The sequence below is a fragment of the Tupaia chinensis genome, unplaced genomic scaffold (genome assembly GCF_000334495.1).
Source record: "Tupaia chinensis unplaced genomic scaffold, TupChi_1.0 Scaffold000146_1, whole genome shotgun sequence".
NCBI classification, from domain to species: Eukaryota; Metazoa; Chordata; class Mammalia; order Scandentia; family Tupaiidae; genus Tupaia; species Tupaia belangeri.
Window position 1 is genome coordinate 8,452,165 of NW_006159616.1, and position 19,082 is coordinate 8,471,246.

General features: G+C 50.9%; 1 protein-coding gene across 3 annotated transcripts in view; it reads right to left on the reverse strand.

The window, feature by feature from the left end:
* Positions 1-19,082, reverse strand: part of FHAD1 (forkhead associated phosphopeptide binding domain 1) — a 171,516-nt gene that overhangs the window by 46,059 nt on the left and 106,375 nt on the right. For 2 of the 3 annotated variants that reach the window (XM_006145267.1, XM_006145268.2), the window contains 5 exons: positions 11,467-11,537; positions 9,152-9,304; positions 6,004-6,111; positions 5,645-5,752; positions 1,394-1,501 (listed from right to left, as the gene is read on the reverse strand). In XM_006145267.1, coding sequence (XP_006145329.1) covers positions 1,394-1,501; positions 5,645-5,752; positions 6,004-6,111; positions 9,152-9,304; positions 11,467-11,537 — 548 coding nt within the window. Of the gene's footprint in view, positions 1-1,393; positions 1,502-5,644; positions 5,753-6,003; positions 6,112-9,146; positions 9,305-11,466; positions 11,538-19,082 lie in introns of all 3 variants that reach the window. The other variant, XM_027770619.1, reaches the window with a different exon arrangement.

Below are 19,082 nucleotides of genomic sequence, written 5' to 3' on the forward strand. Positions count from 1 at the left end.
TCCCTCCCTGCCTCCCCCCCCTTGCGTCTCCTGCCTGCTTCCTTTCGCTGACCCCCACCCCCCCGCCCCCCGTCTGTCTTTCCAGCTCACTGCAGTTCTGGGTGCATTTCTCATGTCCTGGCCCACCTGCTGGGCCAGGTCCCTTCCTTTGCATGTGTGCACTTTACCTGGTGGCATCTCTTCACTGGTGTGCCTTCTCCCTTCCAGGTCTCAAATGCTGCCTCTGCAGGGAAACCCTCCCTGCCCGTGGGACACCCTCACCACCCCTCCCTTTAGCCCTGTGGCTCTGGAGCTGCCCTGTGCTCTGGTTTACACGTTTTTCTGTGTCTTCACTAGGATGGGCTCAGTGGGGCATGGCCTGGCCTGTCTTGTTCTCGTGGTGTTGTTGGTACCCAGAACAGGACCCGGCACTCAGAGGGTGCTCTGGGAATATTTGTGGGCAGAGGAATAAAACCGGACCAAACAAGGCCCACACTGTCAGCTGTTTTCGGAAACTCCATGAGGGCTAAGCACGTGTGTCTGGGCTGCCTTATGGGGATGCCACTGTGGGTCACGAGTGCTGCCCCCTGACACACAGGGATCCCCCTGTCTTCCAGGGTGTGACCTGAGCGTCCGGGTACACTTTAGTGACAGTCCTCTGCTTAACCTCGGGCCTCCTTTCCTGGGTCGTCCGGTAGGTGTGCCGGGTGGAGGGAGGCAAGGGCGGCAGACACGGATGTCTCCGGCTCTGCCTGGGCTTGGCGCTCAGCAGCCCTCCCCACCTGCCCCGCATCACCCGCTCCCAAAGGTGCACTTCTCATCCTTCCTGAAGGCACTGATCCTGGGGCTTTTCTGATGTGACCGCCACGTGAGCTGGCTCTGCACCTGCCTCCGCCATCTCATTTTGCGCTGAGTCTCTTTCCCATCGGCTGGTCTGGGAGCGTCTGCACAGGACTCTAAGACACCAGGGTACGGAGGCCAGGCGAGTGTTTTCTCCCGGGGCCACGCTGGCTTGTGCCATAAACACCTTGCTGTGAGCAGGAGGATGCTGGCCGAGGGCCCGACGCAGACCCCGACCTGGAGGGCATCCCTCTTCTCGAGACAACTGAGCCAAAGAGCAGGAGAAGCTGATGGAGAGCCCCGGCTCTGCCAGGTGCAGCCCTAAGTATTTTACGTATGTTAATAGTAACATTTGGGGACCATTCTTCCCATTTTGTAGGTGAGGCAGCTGAGAGACAGGCACTTAGGCCATCTTTCCATGCCACCCAGTAAGTGGCAGACACCAGTGATTTCAAAGGGAGGTGCTGTCCCAGCAGCTGCCTGCTTCACCTCATACTCTCAGGGCACACCTGGCGTTGGAGCTCCTGCCAGTGTGTCCGGCAGCCCCGGCCCCGCTCCCCTCTGCAGCTCATACCTCCTTCTGCTGGGTCAGGTGGTTCTCCAGATCCTGCACTTTCCTCTTTTCAGTCTCTAAGGCTTCCCTTGCTTTTCTTTTCTCCTGGGCCATGCTGTTCTCCAACACCTGAAAGCCAATGACCAGTCCTTTGGTGGCCTGCATGTTTAGGGGGAAACTGCTCTGGTGAGGATGATGACAATGACAGTAGCTGAAATGCTGGAGTGACGATTACATGGCAGGGCCATGGCCAGTGCACCACTCACAGCATGACCTTTACTCTCAGGGCACCCTCCTAGAGAAGCTGTTTGCGACCCTGCTTTATAGGTGAGGAAACAGAGGGACAGGAAGTTGGCGAGGGCCCCAGGTCACGCCGTTTGAATCTGGCGCAGAGGAAAGTGTACAACCTGCCTCTGGAGGCCTTGGGGAGGGAACGAGGATGCAGAGGGAGCCAGGCCTCTCACCACTGGACCAGGCAGCCTCTGATAAAAGAAGGATCTCATTAATAATGGAATTTGCCGTTACTGAAATAAATCTCACGAGGAGAATCCAGTTTCAAGAGGGAGGGCAGTGTGCTGTGTTGACAAGCCACAGTATGCTGATTTCTAGAAGGGGAAGCAGTGCTCAGGTAGGGCAGGGAAGGACGCAGGTTAGTATGTGGAGCTCCCGGTCAGGAAATATTAGCCAGGAAGCTACTTGCTGCTAACCTACTTGGCAAAGGGGCTTAATGCAAATCAGCAGCAGATGTAAATTGCTGGCCTGGTGACAGAAGGGGCACCTCAGCTTTTTTTTTCTACAGAGAGATCTTTTGCTATAGGGTGCATGTGCTTGCTGGAGAGACAGAGAGAGACAGAAAGCAAACAATCACCCCCCCCCCAAGGGGTTGGCCATGCTGCAATCTCTTCTCCTCTCGGGATTTTGGGCACACATGCATATGTGCCCAGCGGGTTTTAAGCTGCTGGATCCAGGACTTGAACCACGGTCAACTAGGCAAGAGTCCAGAGATGTAACCATTACATCATCTGCTTGTCCCGGCACCTAGACTTTCAAATGGATTGTCACGTAAACACCAGGTTGACTGTCAGGTGCTTGGAACTCAGAACACGGTTTTCAGTAGAACGGGTGGTCAGAGATCCAGGGGGGCCACAAGCTTAACATGAAAAAGATTTAACTCATATATGGTTCAAATATAATATCTCCCGAGATGTTATATTTATTCTATAGTGAAAAGGGGTTTAAAAAACTCCGACACCTTGCTGTCACTGCCAGCCCTAAGTGGAGCAGAAGCACAGAGTCACGAGAGTGACGTTTGCTTGGCCTGTGTGAGGAGGGCTTTGGGGTGCACTTTCCTATAAGCTGTGGCAGCAGCTCAGAGGCCCTCCCCTGTGAGAGTGCTGCTGGCTGCTCCGAGTCTGACCTCACCCCCCTGAGGCTTCCTCTGGGCAGTGCCCCTGCAGCGGGCACGGGCACACCGAGAAGAGAGACCTTGCATGGCTCACACCAGATCTGCAGGGCTTGCAGGCTCATGGTAACTGGTTTTTCCTTCTGCCATAAGGCATATGTGTTTGGCATATGCACTCAAAGGAAGAGAGAGAGAGAAGGGGAGAGAGAGAGAAAGAAAGCAAGCACCCCTGGGTTGTGTGTGGCCATGCTGAAATCCCTTCCCCTCTACTTTCCTCTAGGGATTCTGAGCACACACACGCACATGCCCAGAGTATCCTTCAAGCCACGGGGTCCGAGACTCAAACCGTGCATGCACACCTGGCTATGTGCACTCCAACCACCTTAAATCACCACTACACCTGGCTGACCCGACGCGAATTAACCTTTAACATGACAGCAAACCCCAAACTATGACCTCGTGATTCTGTCGTCCTTAAAGATGCCACTGAAAACGCAGCGAGGGTCTAACACAAAGGAAACCCAGTAACCATTGGGGTGCAATGAAGCCTGCGGCCAGGACAGCTAACTCCAGTTCCTCCACAGGAAACACAGACGTTCTGCCAGAAGTGGGCTGGTGTTTTAATCCCCTAGGGGTGACTGGCCACTGCTCCTCTCTGCAGTCAAACTTAACTCTTTCTCCTGAGTACCCTGTGACCTCGAAATCTCTAAATGAAAGCAAGCACCCCTGGGTTGTGTGTGGCCATGCTGAAATCCCTTCCCCTCTACTTTCCTCTAGGGATTCTGAGCACACACACGCACATGCCCAGAGTATCCTTCAAGCCACGGGGTCCGAGACTCAAACCGTGCATGCACACCTGGCTATGTGCACTCCAACCACCTTAAATCACCACTACACCTGGCTGACCCGACGCGAATTAACCTTTAACATGACAGCAAACCCCAAACTATGACCTCGTGATTCTGTCGTCCTTAAAGATGCCACTGAAAACGCAGCGAGGGTCTAACACAAAGGAAACCCAGTAACCATTGGGGTGCAATGAAGCCTGCGGCCAGGACAGCTAACTCCAGTTCCTCCACAGGAAACACAGACGTTCTGCCAGAAGTGGGCTGGTGTTTTAATCCCCTAGGGGTGACTGGCCACTGCTCCTCTCTGCAGTCAAACTTAACTCTTTCTCCTGAGTACCCTGTGACCTCGAAATCTCTAAATGTAAGGCCTCCCCTGGTCCCATGCTGTTGACCTCTCGATGGCATTTGACTCAAGTGACTCCTTGGAGACCCTCCTCCCATCCCGGCGGCGGACCTCCGTGACTGTTTACAGAGGGCTGCAGGGGAGACGCTGAGTGAGGATGGCTTATCAACATCTGTCCTCCGTCAGCTCAGATTGCTCAGGTGTGCACAGGGTCGACTTATTTCTCCCTCAGTGGTGGTGGGGTGGGGGTGGGGCAAGGAGTTTACTCTGAGGAGTGAGGTTGGCGAAGATACGTACCTGAACAGAAGGGGCGGCAGAGGTGATAACGACACCTGCTCCCACTTACTCAGCAACGATCCAGGTCAACCACGCCATTACAGCGCAGCTAATCCTCACAGACACTCTTTATTGATAGCTCTGCCGCAGCCAGTGAGTAGCCTAAGCAGGACGCGAGCTTGCATTTCACCTGGCTGCAAAGCCTGTGCTCCTCTGGGCGGTCTCAGAATTGAGGGATTAATGAGAGCATATGTGAACAAGGCCTGAGGGTCTGAGGGGGGCCACAAGCTAAGCGTGAATCGACGATGTAATGGTTTTCCCAAAAGCAAGTTTGGATGCATTAAGCGAAGTACAACATTCTCAACAAGGGAGCAGAGAGTCCTGTTCTAGGCTGCCGTGGCTGGAGAAGAGAATCTGGCCCTGGCTACCACACTTTAAGAAGAAAATGAGTGATGGTAGCAAGGTCAAAAGCCTACAGAGGCTAGAACAGACACCAAAAATGAGATGGGCTACCTTTAGTACAATAGGGAGTGGTGAGGACCGCAGCAAAACTACCGCTACTTGGTTCAGCTCCAAGTTCACTTTTGCCAAGTGAAAATGAGGGCCAAATTGACTGACTTTTAAAGAGAGGATGGAAGTCTGGATTTTCAAATAAATTTTATAAATTCAAAAGAAAACATTCTGGGGCCAAACAAAACATATCCACCGGCTCTTCTCAGTCAGTAAGCTGCCAATCTGTGAGTTCTGGAGAGTAAAGCCGGCCAGAAGATGGGTCCAGTGCCAAGCTGGCATCCTGTGAGGCACTCGAGGAGAAGCAAGGGGGTTGGGGCCCGGAGAGGAGCAGCCGCAGAGAGCAGAGAGCAGGTGCCTCGATTTTCCAGCATCTGAGTTATTATCAAATGTGGAAGAAGAAATGGAAATGTCTCACAGGACATGTAAGGCGCAGGTGGAGAAAGTGTGACCCAACTCAACCTAAAGGAAAAACACGCTCTGCCAGCCGAGGCACCCACACCAGGCTAAGGAGAATTCCTTGATGGTGGTGCTGAAAGTTGGACGATTTTAGGAAGTCGTCGGGGGATTTGTGTAGCCCTGAAGGCCCATGACTCTGTCATCCCCCATTTCTAGGCGCTCAGACATAACCTCCAAGCAGAAGCCCAGTCACTAGTCTACATTTGTGCCTTAAGCTGTTTACAACTGCTTCCCAACCGGTGGCCAAGGCTCCAGCGCCCAGGATCCCTCCTTCAATGGTCCACGCTTCCCAAGGAAGACGAACCTGCCCACGGACCAGTTCCCCAGAAAAGCTCTCCCACGGACTACCCCATCATCTTTGGTTCTGAACTTCCTTCCATCTGGCCCTCAAGCCAGGATCCGGCTCGAGTGGACTATCTCCCCGAGCTGCGTACCTCCTTCTGGCGGGCTAAGCGGTTCTCCAGCTCTTGGACTCTCGTCTGTTCTTCCTGTAACGCTTCCTTTGCTCTGTTTTTCTCCTGAGTAATGCTTTCCTCCAAAGCCTGAAAGTCAATGACCGTTGTTTAATAGGCATGGTTACCATGGCAGGACTCTGGACACTGTGCCAGGCACTGCGTGGTTTGCCTCTTCAGTCCTCACCACACCCCACGGAGAGGCTGGGCAGCACTGCCTGGGAGCTCAGAGCACGGCCCTGGGTCGGCAGGCCCGGAGCAGGGCCTCAGGTCCACACTTCTAGCCGGGGGGCCTTGGTCTGGGCTCAGGCTCAGCCGCTCTCCCTGAGCTGCCTGCATACCTTCTTCTGGAGGGCCAAGCGATTCTCCAGCTCTTGGACTCTCATCTGTTCTTCCTGTAAGGCTTCCTTCCATCTCTTTTTCTCCTGAGTAATGCTTTCCTCCAAAGCCTGAAAGTCAATGACTGTTGTTAACATGGCAGGGATCTGTACTCCGTCAGGCACTGCATGGCCTGGGCCTTCAGTCCTCACCAGACTGAGCAGTCATGGTAGAGACAGCGTGGCCTGCAAAACTGGACAGACTCACTATCTGGCTCTGTAAGGAAGAAGTTTGCCCACACCCTGTGTGCATGAACCAAGGGAATGCTGTTAACAACTCATACTAAAGAAAAGAATGCTAGACAGGTAAAGAAATGTCAGGGGCCAGCAGGTGGCGTGGTGGTTAAGGTGCTGGACTTCCACATGGCTGACTGCAGTTTGAATCCCAGACCCTGTGACTTGACCGGACCTGGTGGCTTAAAAATCATGCTGGATGAGTGTGTGTGCATGAGTGCCCAAAACCTCAGGAGGAGAATGGAGGAGGAGGGGTTGCAGCGTGGCCATCCCCTGGGGGTTGCTTTCTCACTTTTCCTCTCACCGTCTTTCTGTGTCTCTCTCTTATGAGTGCACATACCCTATGACCAAAGAAACGGTCAAGTTTTCCCAAGGGATCAAAGCCCTCAAACAAGTCAGGACTCATGAGAAGGGGCCTAGTTTGTGGGTTTGAACTCATGTATTTTTAGAAAGGGCAGGATGAGGGACATTACATGGCAAGAGAAGGATTCATGTTTCTTTCAGGGTCAGTCTGACCATTATTATAACAGTCCAAGAGGGGTGTCCCTCAACAGGAGCAGAAATGAACACGAGCAGCGTCGCGTTCTGTCTGGGAGCGCACCTGACGTGCTTCGTCCTCTGCAAGGGCTGGGGTGCCTTGAGGTCTGTGTGTTTCAAGGGCAAATTGAAGCCAGTCCTTGAGACACTGTCTGCCAGGAACAAGGCCATAAAGGCATCTGGGAAGCCCAGGCTGGTGTCTGAGGTAAGTGTTTAAGACAGTGGGGCCAAAAATACCGCGCCAGACCATGGAGAAAGTCAGTCGAAATGAAATAAGTAAGGCATCCCAAAGGCTGATGCCACGGGGAGAAATTAATGAAAAGGGTGAGGGAGGAGGTGGAGAGTTTTGGAAAGATTTTGAAGAGTTCTAGATTCTGTCTGGTTCGAGCTTCCTCCCGGTAGCATGATGCTGGCTTCTATATTTAGTTGTTCTTCAAAATGTACCCTCCTCGATTTACAGCTTTCATCAATATTACCTTTACGCAGCTCAAGTGCGACTTGGTCCAGTGGTTCTTTCTTTTTAACCTTTTATTTCACAAAAGGCAGAAAGGAAGAATGAGAGGCAAAGAGAAGAGGGAGGAGGAGAGAGTGTTACCAGGTGACTGGACATGGGTTTGAGGGTGGGAATGAAAGAGGCTGAGAGAGGAGTGGGGAGGTCTGGGGTTGGGGTGGGCGGCAGGTAAAGGTAGCCTAACTTGGTGTCACCGTGCTAGGGCTGGTGACAGATGGAGAGGGTGGCAGTATGGCCCTCCACAGGGGAAGAAAGGAGGTGCTGGGGAGAGTCAGGGTCCGGTGGGTCTGGGGCTGCTGCCTGAGGTGGGTGGGAGGAGGGGCACCATGCGAATGCCTCTGCACAGTCACCCGTCCCACAGACAGCGGTTCTCAGCCCTGGCTGTGTCCTGGAGTCACCTGGAGCACCCACAAAGCTGTGGCCTCAACCCGATGAGATCAGAACCTGGGCACAGGGAGGGGGATGTATAGATGCAAAATATAGTTAACCTCTAAAAGTGCAGGCAAAGGCGTGTGTACAGAGGACAGTGGCAATGAAGGCAGTGACACTGAGAGCAGGTCCCTGAGGATCAGAAAAGCCCACTCTGAGACCTGATTGCTTATCAGGTCTGCACCTTCTGATCCTGATTCAGTGCATCTGGGGTGGGGTTCAAGAATCTGTATTTTTTTTTTAAGAGATTTTTTGCTAGAGGTTGCATATTCTCGCCAGAGAGACAGAGAGAGATGGAAAGTGAGAAATAGCTTCCCTGGGGAATGGCCACACCACATGCCCTTCTCCTTCAGTCTCCTCTCAGGATTTTGGGCATGCACGCACACACGCCTGGAGTGAGTTTCAAGCCTCCAGGTCTGGGACTCGAACTGCTGTCGACTACGTGGGAAACCATTACACCGACTTCTGGTCTCAAATCTGTATTCTTACCAAAGTGTCCAAGTGGTTCCTATTGGACAACTCTGGGAAAGCCTTCCTCTAAGACTGCTCTAAGAAAATGGAGTTGGCTGCCGTAGCACCTGCACCCTCGAGAGCTGGCTAGAAATGTGGACTCTCAGGCTCCGACCCAGCCGGAGTCTGAATCTGCATTTTAGCAAGCTCCTCAGATTACCTGTGGTACCTTCGGGTTCGAGAGGTGCTCTGTTAGCTGTCTTCTAATTGACCTGATTTCTAGACCAATAAGTAGCAATTTGGCCATTTGCTTTCCCTGATATGTAGAAAGAGAAAGCAAAAGGTCAAAATTCTCTGCAGCTGACCTGGTGCACACTTAGAAAGTCTGCCAGTTACAAAGTAGGACCTGCAGTAATGGCCCGGATGTGGAAAACCATCTGCAACATATAAACAAGTCAAGTAGCATCACCCCGAAATCTCAAGAACCCTGCCTTTTCAAGTGGACTTTGCTGCGAGTTTCAGCATTCAAGCTTCATGTGAAATCCTCTAAAATTATTCACCCTGGGGACCAGCAGTAGTCAACTGTGGTTCGCGTCCCAGACCCGGTGGCTTAAAACTCAGGCCGGGCGCGTGTGCGTGTGCGTGTGTGCCCAAGATCCCGAGAGGACAATGGAGGAGAAGGGATTGCGGCGTGACCATCCCCCCTGGGGGATGATTTCTCGCTTTCTGTCTGTCTCTCTCTCTGTCTGTCTGGCGAGCACATGCGCCCTATAGCGAAAACCTCTCCAAAAAAAAAAAGAAAAAAAAGATTCACCCTGTATAATTTAGTCACATAGCATCGAACAAGAAGTAACTGCGATTCCTCCGTCTGAGCACAGGCCCGCACTTTCCCAGAGGAAAGGCCGTTCCGTCAGTTTCCAGCAGCACAGAAGGCGACAGGGACCACCTTACCATCTTCTCTTCCGTCAGCCTCCGGACTCTGGCTTTCAGCTTCCCCTCTTGCTCCAGCCTCTCCTCGTCCAGCTTCTCCTTCTCTGCCAGGTGCTCCTGCAGCTTGTTCTGCAGCAGAGACTGCAGGGCCTCCTGGGAACTGGTGATCTGGACCTGACACGCCAGAAAAGGAAATGGAAGCCATGGGGACGGGACCAACGCAATTCCCTTTATGAGTAATCAGTTTTCCTCTTGAGACATAGGTTTACACAAAGTTTTCTTAAAAACATAGACTTTACTTGGCCTAGTTACTAGCTAAAGAAATAGGGTATAGTGGCTAAGAACTAAGATACTGCTGCCAGCCTGCGGCCTGGGGTTAAGGGAACTGGATCTCTCGTGTCAACTGCGTGGTTTGAATCCTGGACCTGGTGGCTTGAAAGAATGCTGGGTGTGTGGGCTTAAAATCGTGAAAAGAGGGAGAAATGAAGGAGAAGGGACTGTGATGTGGCCATGCCCAATGGGGGTGGGTGCTTTCTCATTTCCCCCTCTCTGTCTCTCTCTGGTGAGCACACACACCCTTTGACAAATCAAAATAATAATAATAATAATAATTATTATATATATATATATATGTGTAAAATTCAGACTCTGGATCTAAGTAGACTCCCAGTTCTAGTTGTTTCCAGATGTGTTTTCATTTAGAAAAAAATGAGATAGGGACCAGCAGTTGGTGTAATGGTTACTGTCACTGGACTACCATATACTCAACCACGGTTCGAGTCCCAGACCTGGCAGCTTAAACTCACGCCAGGCACATGTGTGTGTGTGCCCAAGATCCTGAGAGGAGAATGGAGGAGAAGGGATTGCAGTGTGGCCATCCCCCCTGGGGGGTGATTTCTCGCTTTCTGTCTCTCTGTCTTTCTCTGTCTTTCTGGCGAGCACACGCACCCTATAGCAAAAACCTCTCCAAAAAAAAAAAAAAAAAAAAAAGAGAGATAAATAATAGTGTATATTGGGTCATTGGGAAAGTCAAGACACATTTTTGCATAAAAAATACATGATAACTTTCCTGATGACCTAATTGTTATTAGAGTTTAAGGATTAAATAAGATAACGATTGAAAATTCTAGCACGAAATAGATGCACGTGTATAGCAGCTAGAATTGTGATTATTTGCTGGATGTAAGAGAAAATGCAATGAGCCAGAAGTCATGAGACCTGGGCTTTTGTCTCGATTCTTCCACCAATTAGCAGAGTGCCATTGAAATAGTCACCGAGCCTGTCTGAATCTCAGTGTCCATATCTGTGAAATGAGAAGAACTGACTAGACCAGGGGCTAACAAACTACACTTCACACACCAACTCTGGTCCACCTCCTGTTGTTGTAAATAAAGTTTTATTGGAACAGAGCCATGCCCATCATGGTCATTCATTTACTTATCGTCTGTGATTGCTTTTGCTCCACAACAGTGTTGTTGAATATACATGACAGCTACTGTACGGTTTGCAAGGCCTAAAATAGTTACTATCTATCCTTTACGGAAAGAGTTTATTGACTGGGCTCAGGTCTCCATGGCTGTTAGGAAAGGTACCCCAATTCTTCACCCTTCCTCTACCCGGGTTTTGGCTATGTTCCTTGCAGCGTCCTTCCATACCTGCACCCTGACGCTGGACTAGACACTGACTTGCTTTGGCCAATGGGTATTAGCAGACATAACGAAGCAGAGGACTGAAAAGCACACTGTGATCAGGCCTACTTTCTCTTGCAATTCTGCTGTCTTTATGAGCACGTGGCCACTGGCTTGCTGGAAGAAAAGGCGCGTGGAACAGAGTCAGATCCCTCTAGCTGAAGCCACCCCAGATCAGCCAAGGGCCAGCCACAGAAATGCTGAGTGCCACTAGGGTTTTGTGGTCGCCTATTACACCGCACCATTGCGGCAGTAGCTGTCAGAATGAAATGATTCCTAAGGATCAGCTACCTACCGCTAGAATATTTCTTTTCTTTTAGTAATTCTGCTTCCTGTCCTATGGATAGCCACACATTTTTGAACTCTGATGGCTTTAACACTTTCAGGTTTTTGACCAAGGAAAACGAACGTTTTTAGCCTGGGAAGTTGATGGGGGATCACACCTCGTCTTTGCCCTTATCTTCCTGGGAGATGCCGACCACCCTGTCTAGACCTCTCTGTGTACAAATGGAGAAATATTTCAGCCACTGGAGGATGTGGACAGACTAGCTAATAGAGGGGAAAACAGGGCTTTGAACGTCCAGTGCTGGATAAACATCAAGGCAGTGGTGAAGTGAACTACGCAAAAAAGAAGATAAAAGAAGATACCTGCAGTTCCTGGGTCTGGCTCATAATTTTTTTATAATGTTCCATAAGATACACCAGGTACGAAGAGAACCCTTAAATAAGAGAAACAGGAAGGAGGTGAGTATCAATTCAATTCAGCGCCTTTGCTTTCTGAAAACAAAGCTTTTTTATCAGAAAGGTGGGTGAAGGCTCCCCTCCCATCAGGAAAATGGGAGCTTGTGTTTTTAAGATGGTTGATAAGACTTGGTTGGGCTCAAATCCAGGCTTCTGTTTGGAGGTGCAAAATTAAAACCCATCACCGGGATGCCTGTATACTAAGCTTCTACCGTGTGTGAAACTCTGCGTTGATGGTACAAAGTCACACGCTCCGGGGCTTCCAGTTCAGTCTCAGAGATAAAGTCTCACTTCCTGAGAGGGCCCACCTGGTGGTGGAGCCGGTGACAAACTGGACTGAAGTGCTGGAGGCCACACAGCCTACCGTGGATTCCGATCACAGGGTCACCCTGAAAGCACGCTGGGCAGGTGCGTTCGTGCCCACGTCCTCCTGGAGGGCTGGGGAACGGGAATTATGGTGCGATGAAACCCTGTCGAGGGTGCTCCTCTCTCGCTCACTCTCATGTCCATGCATGTGTGATCCCTACGCTGAGCAAGAAAATGCCTGTGAAGAAACCGGATTAGAAACATGCAGTGACTCCAGGCGGTGTGTGAGTGACTTGCTGGAGAATGTAAAGGTCCCAGAGGAGGAAGAGACCTTTTGCCTGGAGTGATGGAAGGAGCCGCTGGGCATGAGCATGTTGGGTAGGCAGAATTCGGGGTTTCAGAGTCGGGGATGTGGTGGACAACAGCCCAACGACACTTCGGATCTAACCCCTGGATCCTGCGAATGTTAACTCAGAGGGTAAGAGGAACTTTCAGATGTGATTAAGTGAATGATTTTTTTTTTTAGAATTATTAATTTAATTTATTATTATTATTATTGTTCAACTTGCTATTGGACACATGTAAGAGAGAGAGAAAGAGAGAGAGAGAGAGAGAGAGAGAGAGAGAGCAAGCAAGCTGCCAGGTCTGGGACTTGAACTGCAGTCGGTCATGTAGTGCTTTAACCACCACACCACTGCAGGCCCTGAGTGAAGGATTTTGAGATGGGGTGAGGGGGATTATCTGGGTGGACCTGGCATAATCACACGCTTCTTATAAGAAAAAGAGAGGGGTGTTCGACCACAGACAGATGGAGGCGAGGATATGACAGAAGCGGAGGTCTGAAGACGCTACGCCACTGGCTTTGAAGATAGAGAAAGGGGCCTTGAGACAATGACTGCAAGGAATGAAGCTCTAGAAGCTGAAGGAACAAGGAAACAGACTCTCCCCTCCAGCCTCCAGAAGGAACCAGCCCTGCAGACACCTCGGTGTTAGCCCATGGACTGACTTTTAGCCTCCAGAGCTGTCAGAGAATGAATGTGCCATTTCAGTCCCTGGCTTTGTGGTCATTTGTTACCGCAGCCACAGAGGATGCAGGCAGGTGGGGACTAGGGACATGCAGGCCTGCCCTGGGCGGGCTGAGCTTAACTGGGCTGGAGGAGCTGATGGCAGAGGGGGGAGGGGGAGGCGGTGCTGGAGTAGAGAAGCAAGTCGGTCTGTGGCAGGCCTGGAACAGCAGCCTAAAGAGGGTGACTCTGAAACGTCTCGAGGGTGTCCTCTGTGTCCGGCCCTCTGCAAAGCAATGATGCCTGCCTTACGCCACTGTCACCACCCCACGCACAGATGCGGCGGTGGGCCGAGGCGCGTGGCTGCCAAAAGCAGCACAGTTGGCCCACGGCTGAGCCAGGCCCTGCGCTCGAGGCCCCAGGACTCTGGGCTGAGTCATGGCCACTCCGGCTGCTGCCTGGGCTGGGAGTCGGCTTGACAGAAGAGTGTGTTTTCAGGAAAATAACTGGGGGGAGCCAGAGAGGAAGGAGCCCGCAGGGTTTCTGTACTGCGGTAGCATTGAAATGTCGGCCCCGACAGTTCTTTGTGCTGGGGGCTCTCCTGGCTTCTAGGCTGTGAAGTAGCACCCGGCCTCCACTCACCAGCTGCCAGGAGGACCCCCACGCCCCACCCCAGTTACGAATGAATCAAAACGCCTCCAGACGCGGTGGTTGTTCCCTACGTGGTGAACTCCTTCACGAGCCCGAGGGACTTCAGGAATTCAGTGCCGACGCTGTAAGCAGGTGGGAGAAGCAGGGATGAGCGGGGAGAACGAGAGAGAAAGCCTTATCGGGGTAGGATGGTGGCCCACCGTAAGGAGGAGCAGGGAGCCAGGCTGGGGGAGGGGCCCACACGCTCAGGTGCAGACAGGTGGAACGTGAGGTGATGGAAGGACCCCAAGGTGAGGCGGTCAGAGAGAGCTGGACGTGCCCAGCTGGCAAGGCAGTCTAGCCCATTCAGGAGCTTTCTGCAAATTAGGAACCAGTCCCCTTCCTCCTGGTGGCATGGCCCTGAGGCCAGAGCCCCCCGTGCTGCCATTCCCGCTGCCTCGCTGCAGAGACACGCGTCCAGACGTCAGCACACACACAACGGCTGCTGAAGCGCCCGGAGCCGAGTTTCTTCACGTGAGAGGAGACAGAGGGGGAGGACCAAGGGCGGCATGGGAGAAAATCTCAGGTAGGGACACGAATTAAGGGGCCACTAAAAACACAGGGAACGATCAGGAGAGAGGTGGGGGCACAGAGCCGGAGAGCCAGCAGAGAGGGGGTTTCAAGAGAGAACCAAGAGTGTGGGGCGGGTCCAGAGAACACGGCCTTGGGAAAGACGGGGGGGGGGCTGGTGCTGGAGCGTCCACGGCAGAGGCTCAGTGGGAGGCTGGCAATGAGGACCAGGGGCAGGTAAGTGACAGAGCTGGTCAGTGGTAGATTCCAAGTTCAGACCAGGTCTGTCATTCTCTTTTAAAAGAGATTGGAGGCAGGTGGGGGGGATGAGAGGTGGAGGGGCTCAGAGAGAAAACATTTAACAGAAGAACGCATGTGGATGGGGCAAATGAGTTGTGGAACAGCATTTCATTTCACCACAGCTGACTGACAAGAATAGACATTGCCGACTATATATACACGCACACACACACACACACACACACACACACACACACACATATATATCTTAAAACAAAGAAAAACCAAAACAGAAAATAAAGAAAAAATCTAGTAGCATGAAAATGAACAACACAGGGACCAGCAGATGGCATAATGGCTATGTCGCTGGACTCCCATGTAGCCCACTGCAGTTCAAGTCATGGACCCGGTGGCTTAAACTCATGCCGAGTGCACGTGCGTGCGTGCCCAAGACCCCGAAAGGAGAATGGAGGAGAAGGGATTGCGGCGTGGCCATCCCCCCTGGGGGGGGCGTGACTTCTTGCTCTCTGTCTCTGTCTTTCTGGCAATTGCACGTGCCCTATAGCAAAACCTCTCATATACAGAACAAAACAAAACAAAACAAAAATTAACAACACACATCCTAATGTGGTATTCTTTGCTGAAAATGATAAATATGGTATTATCCTCGTTTGTTATTAAGCACTGCATGCAATGTTTTGAAAGTCCATATATTATCCCACAAAGATGTTCAACAATTAAATGTAAATAAGAAAGTATAAAATGGAGGCCAGCCTGTGGCATGGTGGTTAAGGCAGCTGGATTCCCACATGGCTTACCATGGTTTGAGTCCCGGACCCAGTGGCTTGAAACTCATGTCAGGCTTGTGTGCATGTGTACCCAGAAGCCCAAGAGGAGAATGGAGAAGGGATTGCAGCATGGCCATCCCCCCCGGGGGGCAGGGGTGATTTCTTACTTTCCCTCCTGTTTTCCTCTCTCCTCTCTGGTGAGCACATATGCCCTACAACAAAAAACCAGCCAAACAAAAAAACCATACAAATTATAAAACAAAATAAAATAGAAAAAAAAAAGAGAAAGGTTAAAAAGAAAAAGATTAGAGGCTTGAAACGGTTGCATTGGTGAATGTGAAGCTGAGGTGGGAGAGGAGCACCGCGAGGGAGCCTGCATGGCAGGCAGCGAAACGGCCTGGCTGACCCTGGCTTGGGCTGGGAGGCCTGGTGAGCACAGACTGCTGGTGGGATGGGTCTAGGATTTCATTCCTGCAACCCGTAACCCAAAAACTAAAGGGAAGGATCAAGTCATGGTGAGATCCAAAGAGGATTTAGGGGACAAAGGAGTCAAGGATGTTGAAGCAAGGATGGGTGTGTTTGATCATGTTTCTGGATTAGATGGCAAACTGAAAAAACATAATGAGGTTTTGCTCCTTGGGAGAAGGAGTAAATAGCTTTATCAACTTTCTGGTTACAAAAATGACATGCGTTCATTAGAAAACAACCCAATGTTACAGAGATTCGTAGTGTGGACAGCGCTCACTGCTACATCTTGATGTTCTGTGCAATGGCACACAGTAGGCCCTCAATAAGTGGTGGCTGACTGAGTGAAAGTGAAGGCCCTAGGCTGTTCTCACCCTGCTGAGAGGATACTCTTAGCAGTTTGAGGTCTTTCTCCAGATTTTTTTTTTTGGCTAGACACTGACATTTTCACATACCGCGTGTATTGTATTTCTACGTTTTTCTCCTTTTTTTTTTTTTTTGTTTAAAGACTGCATATCTCAGATATCTGAGAAAGTGAATTTTCTTGCATGCAGGGAAGGCTTTTATTTGTAACAAAGTCTAGCAGAAATAGATACAGACAACTGAGAGAAATGTAAAAAGCCCTTTCTCTCCCTTATCAAAAAGAAGCCTGAGAACCCAGGCAGGATGAGCTCAGGGCTGACTTTCAAGGCTCCCCTCGGACTCTTCCTATCTCCCGGCAACTCCTTCGCCCATCCCACAGCGAGTAGCAGCACGCACTCGGCCCTTGGAAGCCTCGCCTTCTGGGCCTCTCATGAGGTCACCCAAGTATACGTCAAGTAGTTCCCCTCTGTGTTTACTGGGCCTAGATTCCCCCGGGGGATTTATTTTAGGATTTGTAAATCTAGTTATCTCAGGACGATGTGCTAAAAGGCCGTAGCATGGTGGCGAGGTGGTTAGGAGCAGGGACTCTGAGGTCAAAGTTGAGCCCTAGCTTTACCGTGTGGCAGCTGGGCAGGCTCATTGTCATGGCCCTAGGAAGGAGGCCTGGAAAGGGCTCTTTGGCTTCCACCCAACCATGTGCTCATGGCTAAGGAAGCCCGCTTCCTGCTAACAGGGCTCCAGAGAAGAAGCCTTGGTGTGACTAGATCAAGCTGCACTTCCTAGTCATGTAGTCACCTAGCTGTCACCACATTTAGGTATTAAATTAGCACGTGCTTGTGGCTGACCACCAGGAGCCCCCGTGTACTGAAGGCCCGTCGTGAGCCAGGCACTGTGACTGTGTGTCATTTAGTCCCCACGTCACTCAGCCCCCACAGGAACCCTGAGATGTAGTGCCCACTTTAAAAACAAGAGATGGAGGCATGACAATGTCCAGTGGCCTGTCCACACAGCTAGTAAGTATGCAGTTGAAATCTGAACCTTGGCAGCTGGTCTCCAAAGTCCAGACATTACAGAAGAATGCGATGTGACACCAATGACTCTAACGCCAATCCTGGTTATGGCACATGGTGTGAACTGGATGTGGCTTTCCTAAAGGAATGAAAACTGAGCTCTCTGTCTGAAGCAGTAACAGAGCATCTTCGGAGGAAGGTGGGTCACAGAACACACACAGGAGTTAGGGTCATAAAGACCTTGGAGTGAGTCCCAGCCCTCTCATGTACTGGCCCTGTCACTCTGGGCAAGCTTCTTAGGTTATTGAACCTCAGTTTCCCTACTTTCAGAAGGAAGACAGAAGTAGCATCTACGCCCCATTGGGTTGGTGGGAGGATAAAGTACAGTGTGTATAAAACACCCAGCACAGCGGGAAACACCCAGGAGGGGTGTTTCCATGGTCCACAATCCGTGGTCCTGCTCTTGGGAACTGTGAACACAGAAGGCTCTGAGGAACTTTGATGGGTGGTTGTGAACAGACTGGGGCCCCATGCTGGTCTCAGTAACGTAAAATACCTTGCATCATCTTATCCCAGAATGGTTGTCAAAACAACTTTTAAGCCACACTTTCCTCATTTCTTTCATTTTTTTTTCAATTTGCCAGAGGAAGGGAGGGAGGGACGTAGGGAGGGGGGAGGGAGAGAGAGAGAACACATGAAAACACCCCCCATGGGAAATGATCACACCACAATCCCTTGAGGTTTTAGACATGCACCCTGAATGTTTTTCAAGTCACTGGGTCTGGGATTTGAACCACACAATTGACTATGTGGGATTCAACTGCCTTAACCACCATGCCACTGGCTGGCCCAATTTCCTCATTTCTTCTTCTTTTTTTTTTTTTTTTTTAGGAAGAGATTTTTGCTGTAGGGTGTGGACACTTGCTGAAGCGACAGAGAGAGACAGAGAGACAGAAAGTCAGAAATCATGCCCCGGGAGGGAGCGGATGGCCACACCCTGACCCCTTCTCCTCCATTCTCTTCTAAGGATCTTGGGCATGCACGCACACGAGCCCAGCGTGAGTTTTAAGTCACCGGGTCTGGAACTCGAATTGCGGTCAACTATGTGGGAGTCCAGCCGTGTAAGCATCACACATCTGCTGGTCCCCGGTTTTCTCATTTCTAAATGGAGACAAGGGTACGTGCAGCACAGAGTGGGGATGGACTGAGGCGACGTATGTAACCGACTGAGAACGGTGTCTGGAATGCGAGTGCTCAGGAACGACCTGCCATGACCATAACTACCACCGTCACCTTCACCCTGTGAGCCAGGCCACGAGCATCAGCACCACCACCCTCATCTTTACCATCAGCACCACCACCATCACCATCTTCATCGTCAGCATCCCCTCCTTCCCACTCCTCCTCCTCTTCCTCCCCGTACAGATAGCTTGGTGCTAGGGATTAGGTACAGTAGGAAAAAGCAGGGAATAGTCTAGATCTTCCCTTTCTTTTAGTCTTTCAAGACTTCACCTTAAAATTGCTGGTATTGAAAGAGAAAATGCCTTTCTGGTCAACGCCTTCTCCCGCTGAGGGGTGGATCCTCTGCTAACGTTTCTACCACCCTCCATAGCTGTAATCACAGGCAGTCACCATACCACTGTTTCCCCAGCGGGCGTCCCGTAGGACACGATTCCAAGAGGTGTAGCCGGGGGCAAGGGCCCCAAGAAAGGAGGCCTGTATAATGGGAACGCCACCTTCTTCTTCCCGTTCTTGTAGGCCCTCAGTGTATATCAATGTAGGAAGATTCTGCAGAGATTTGCTTAATGTTGCTCAAATCTCATGACTCTGTGAAGTCAGGAGGGAAAAAAAAAAAAGATGCTTCCCGAAACCAGTCCTTCTCAGCCTTTTAGAAAGTGTGGATCTGAGGGCTCAACGTCACAGTCCGCATTTCTCCACATAACCTGTGACGAGGTTTATAGACACAGGCTACAATGACTACAGTGGCCTTCAGAGCATGCGTAGCTTGGCCTTATTGCCAGGGTAGAGATTGTGGTCTATCTTTGCGTTAGTCGCAGTCTTTTTGTTTTTGTTTTTTTAAAGGAATTATTTATTTATTTAATTCCATTTGTTATTATTTTTCAATTTGGCCAGAGAGAGAGAGAGAA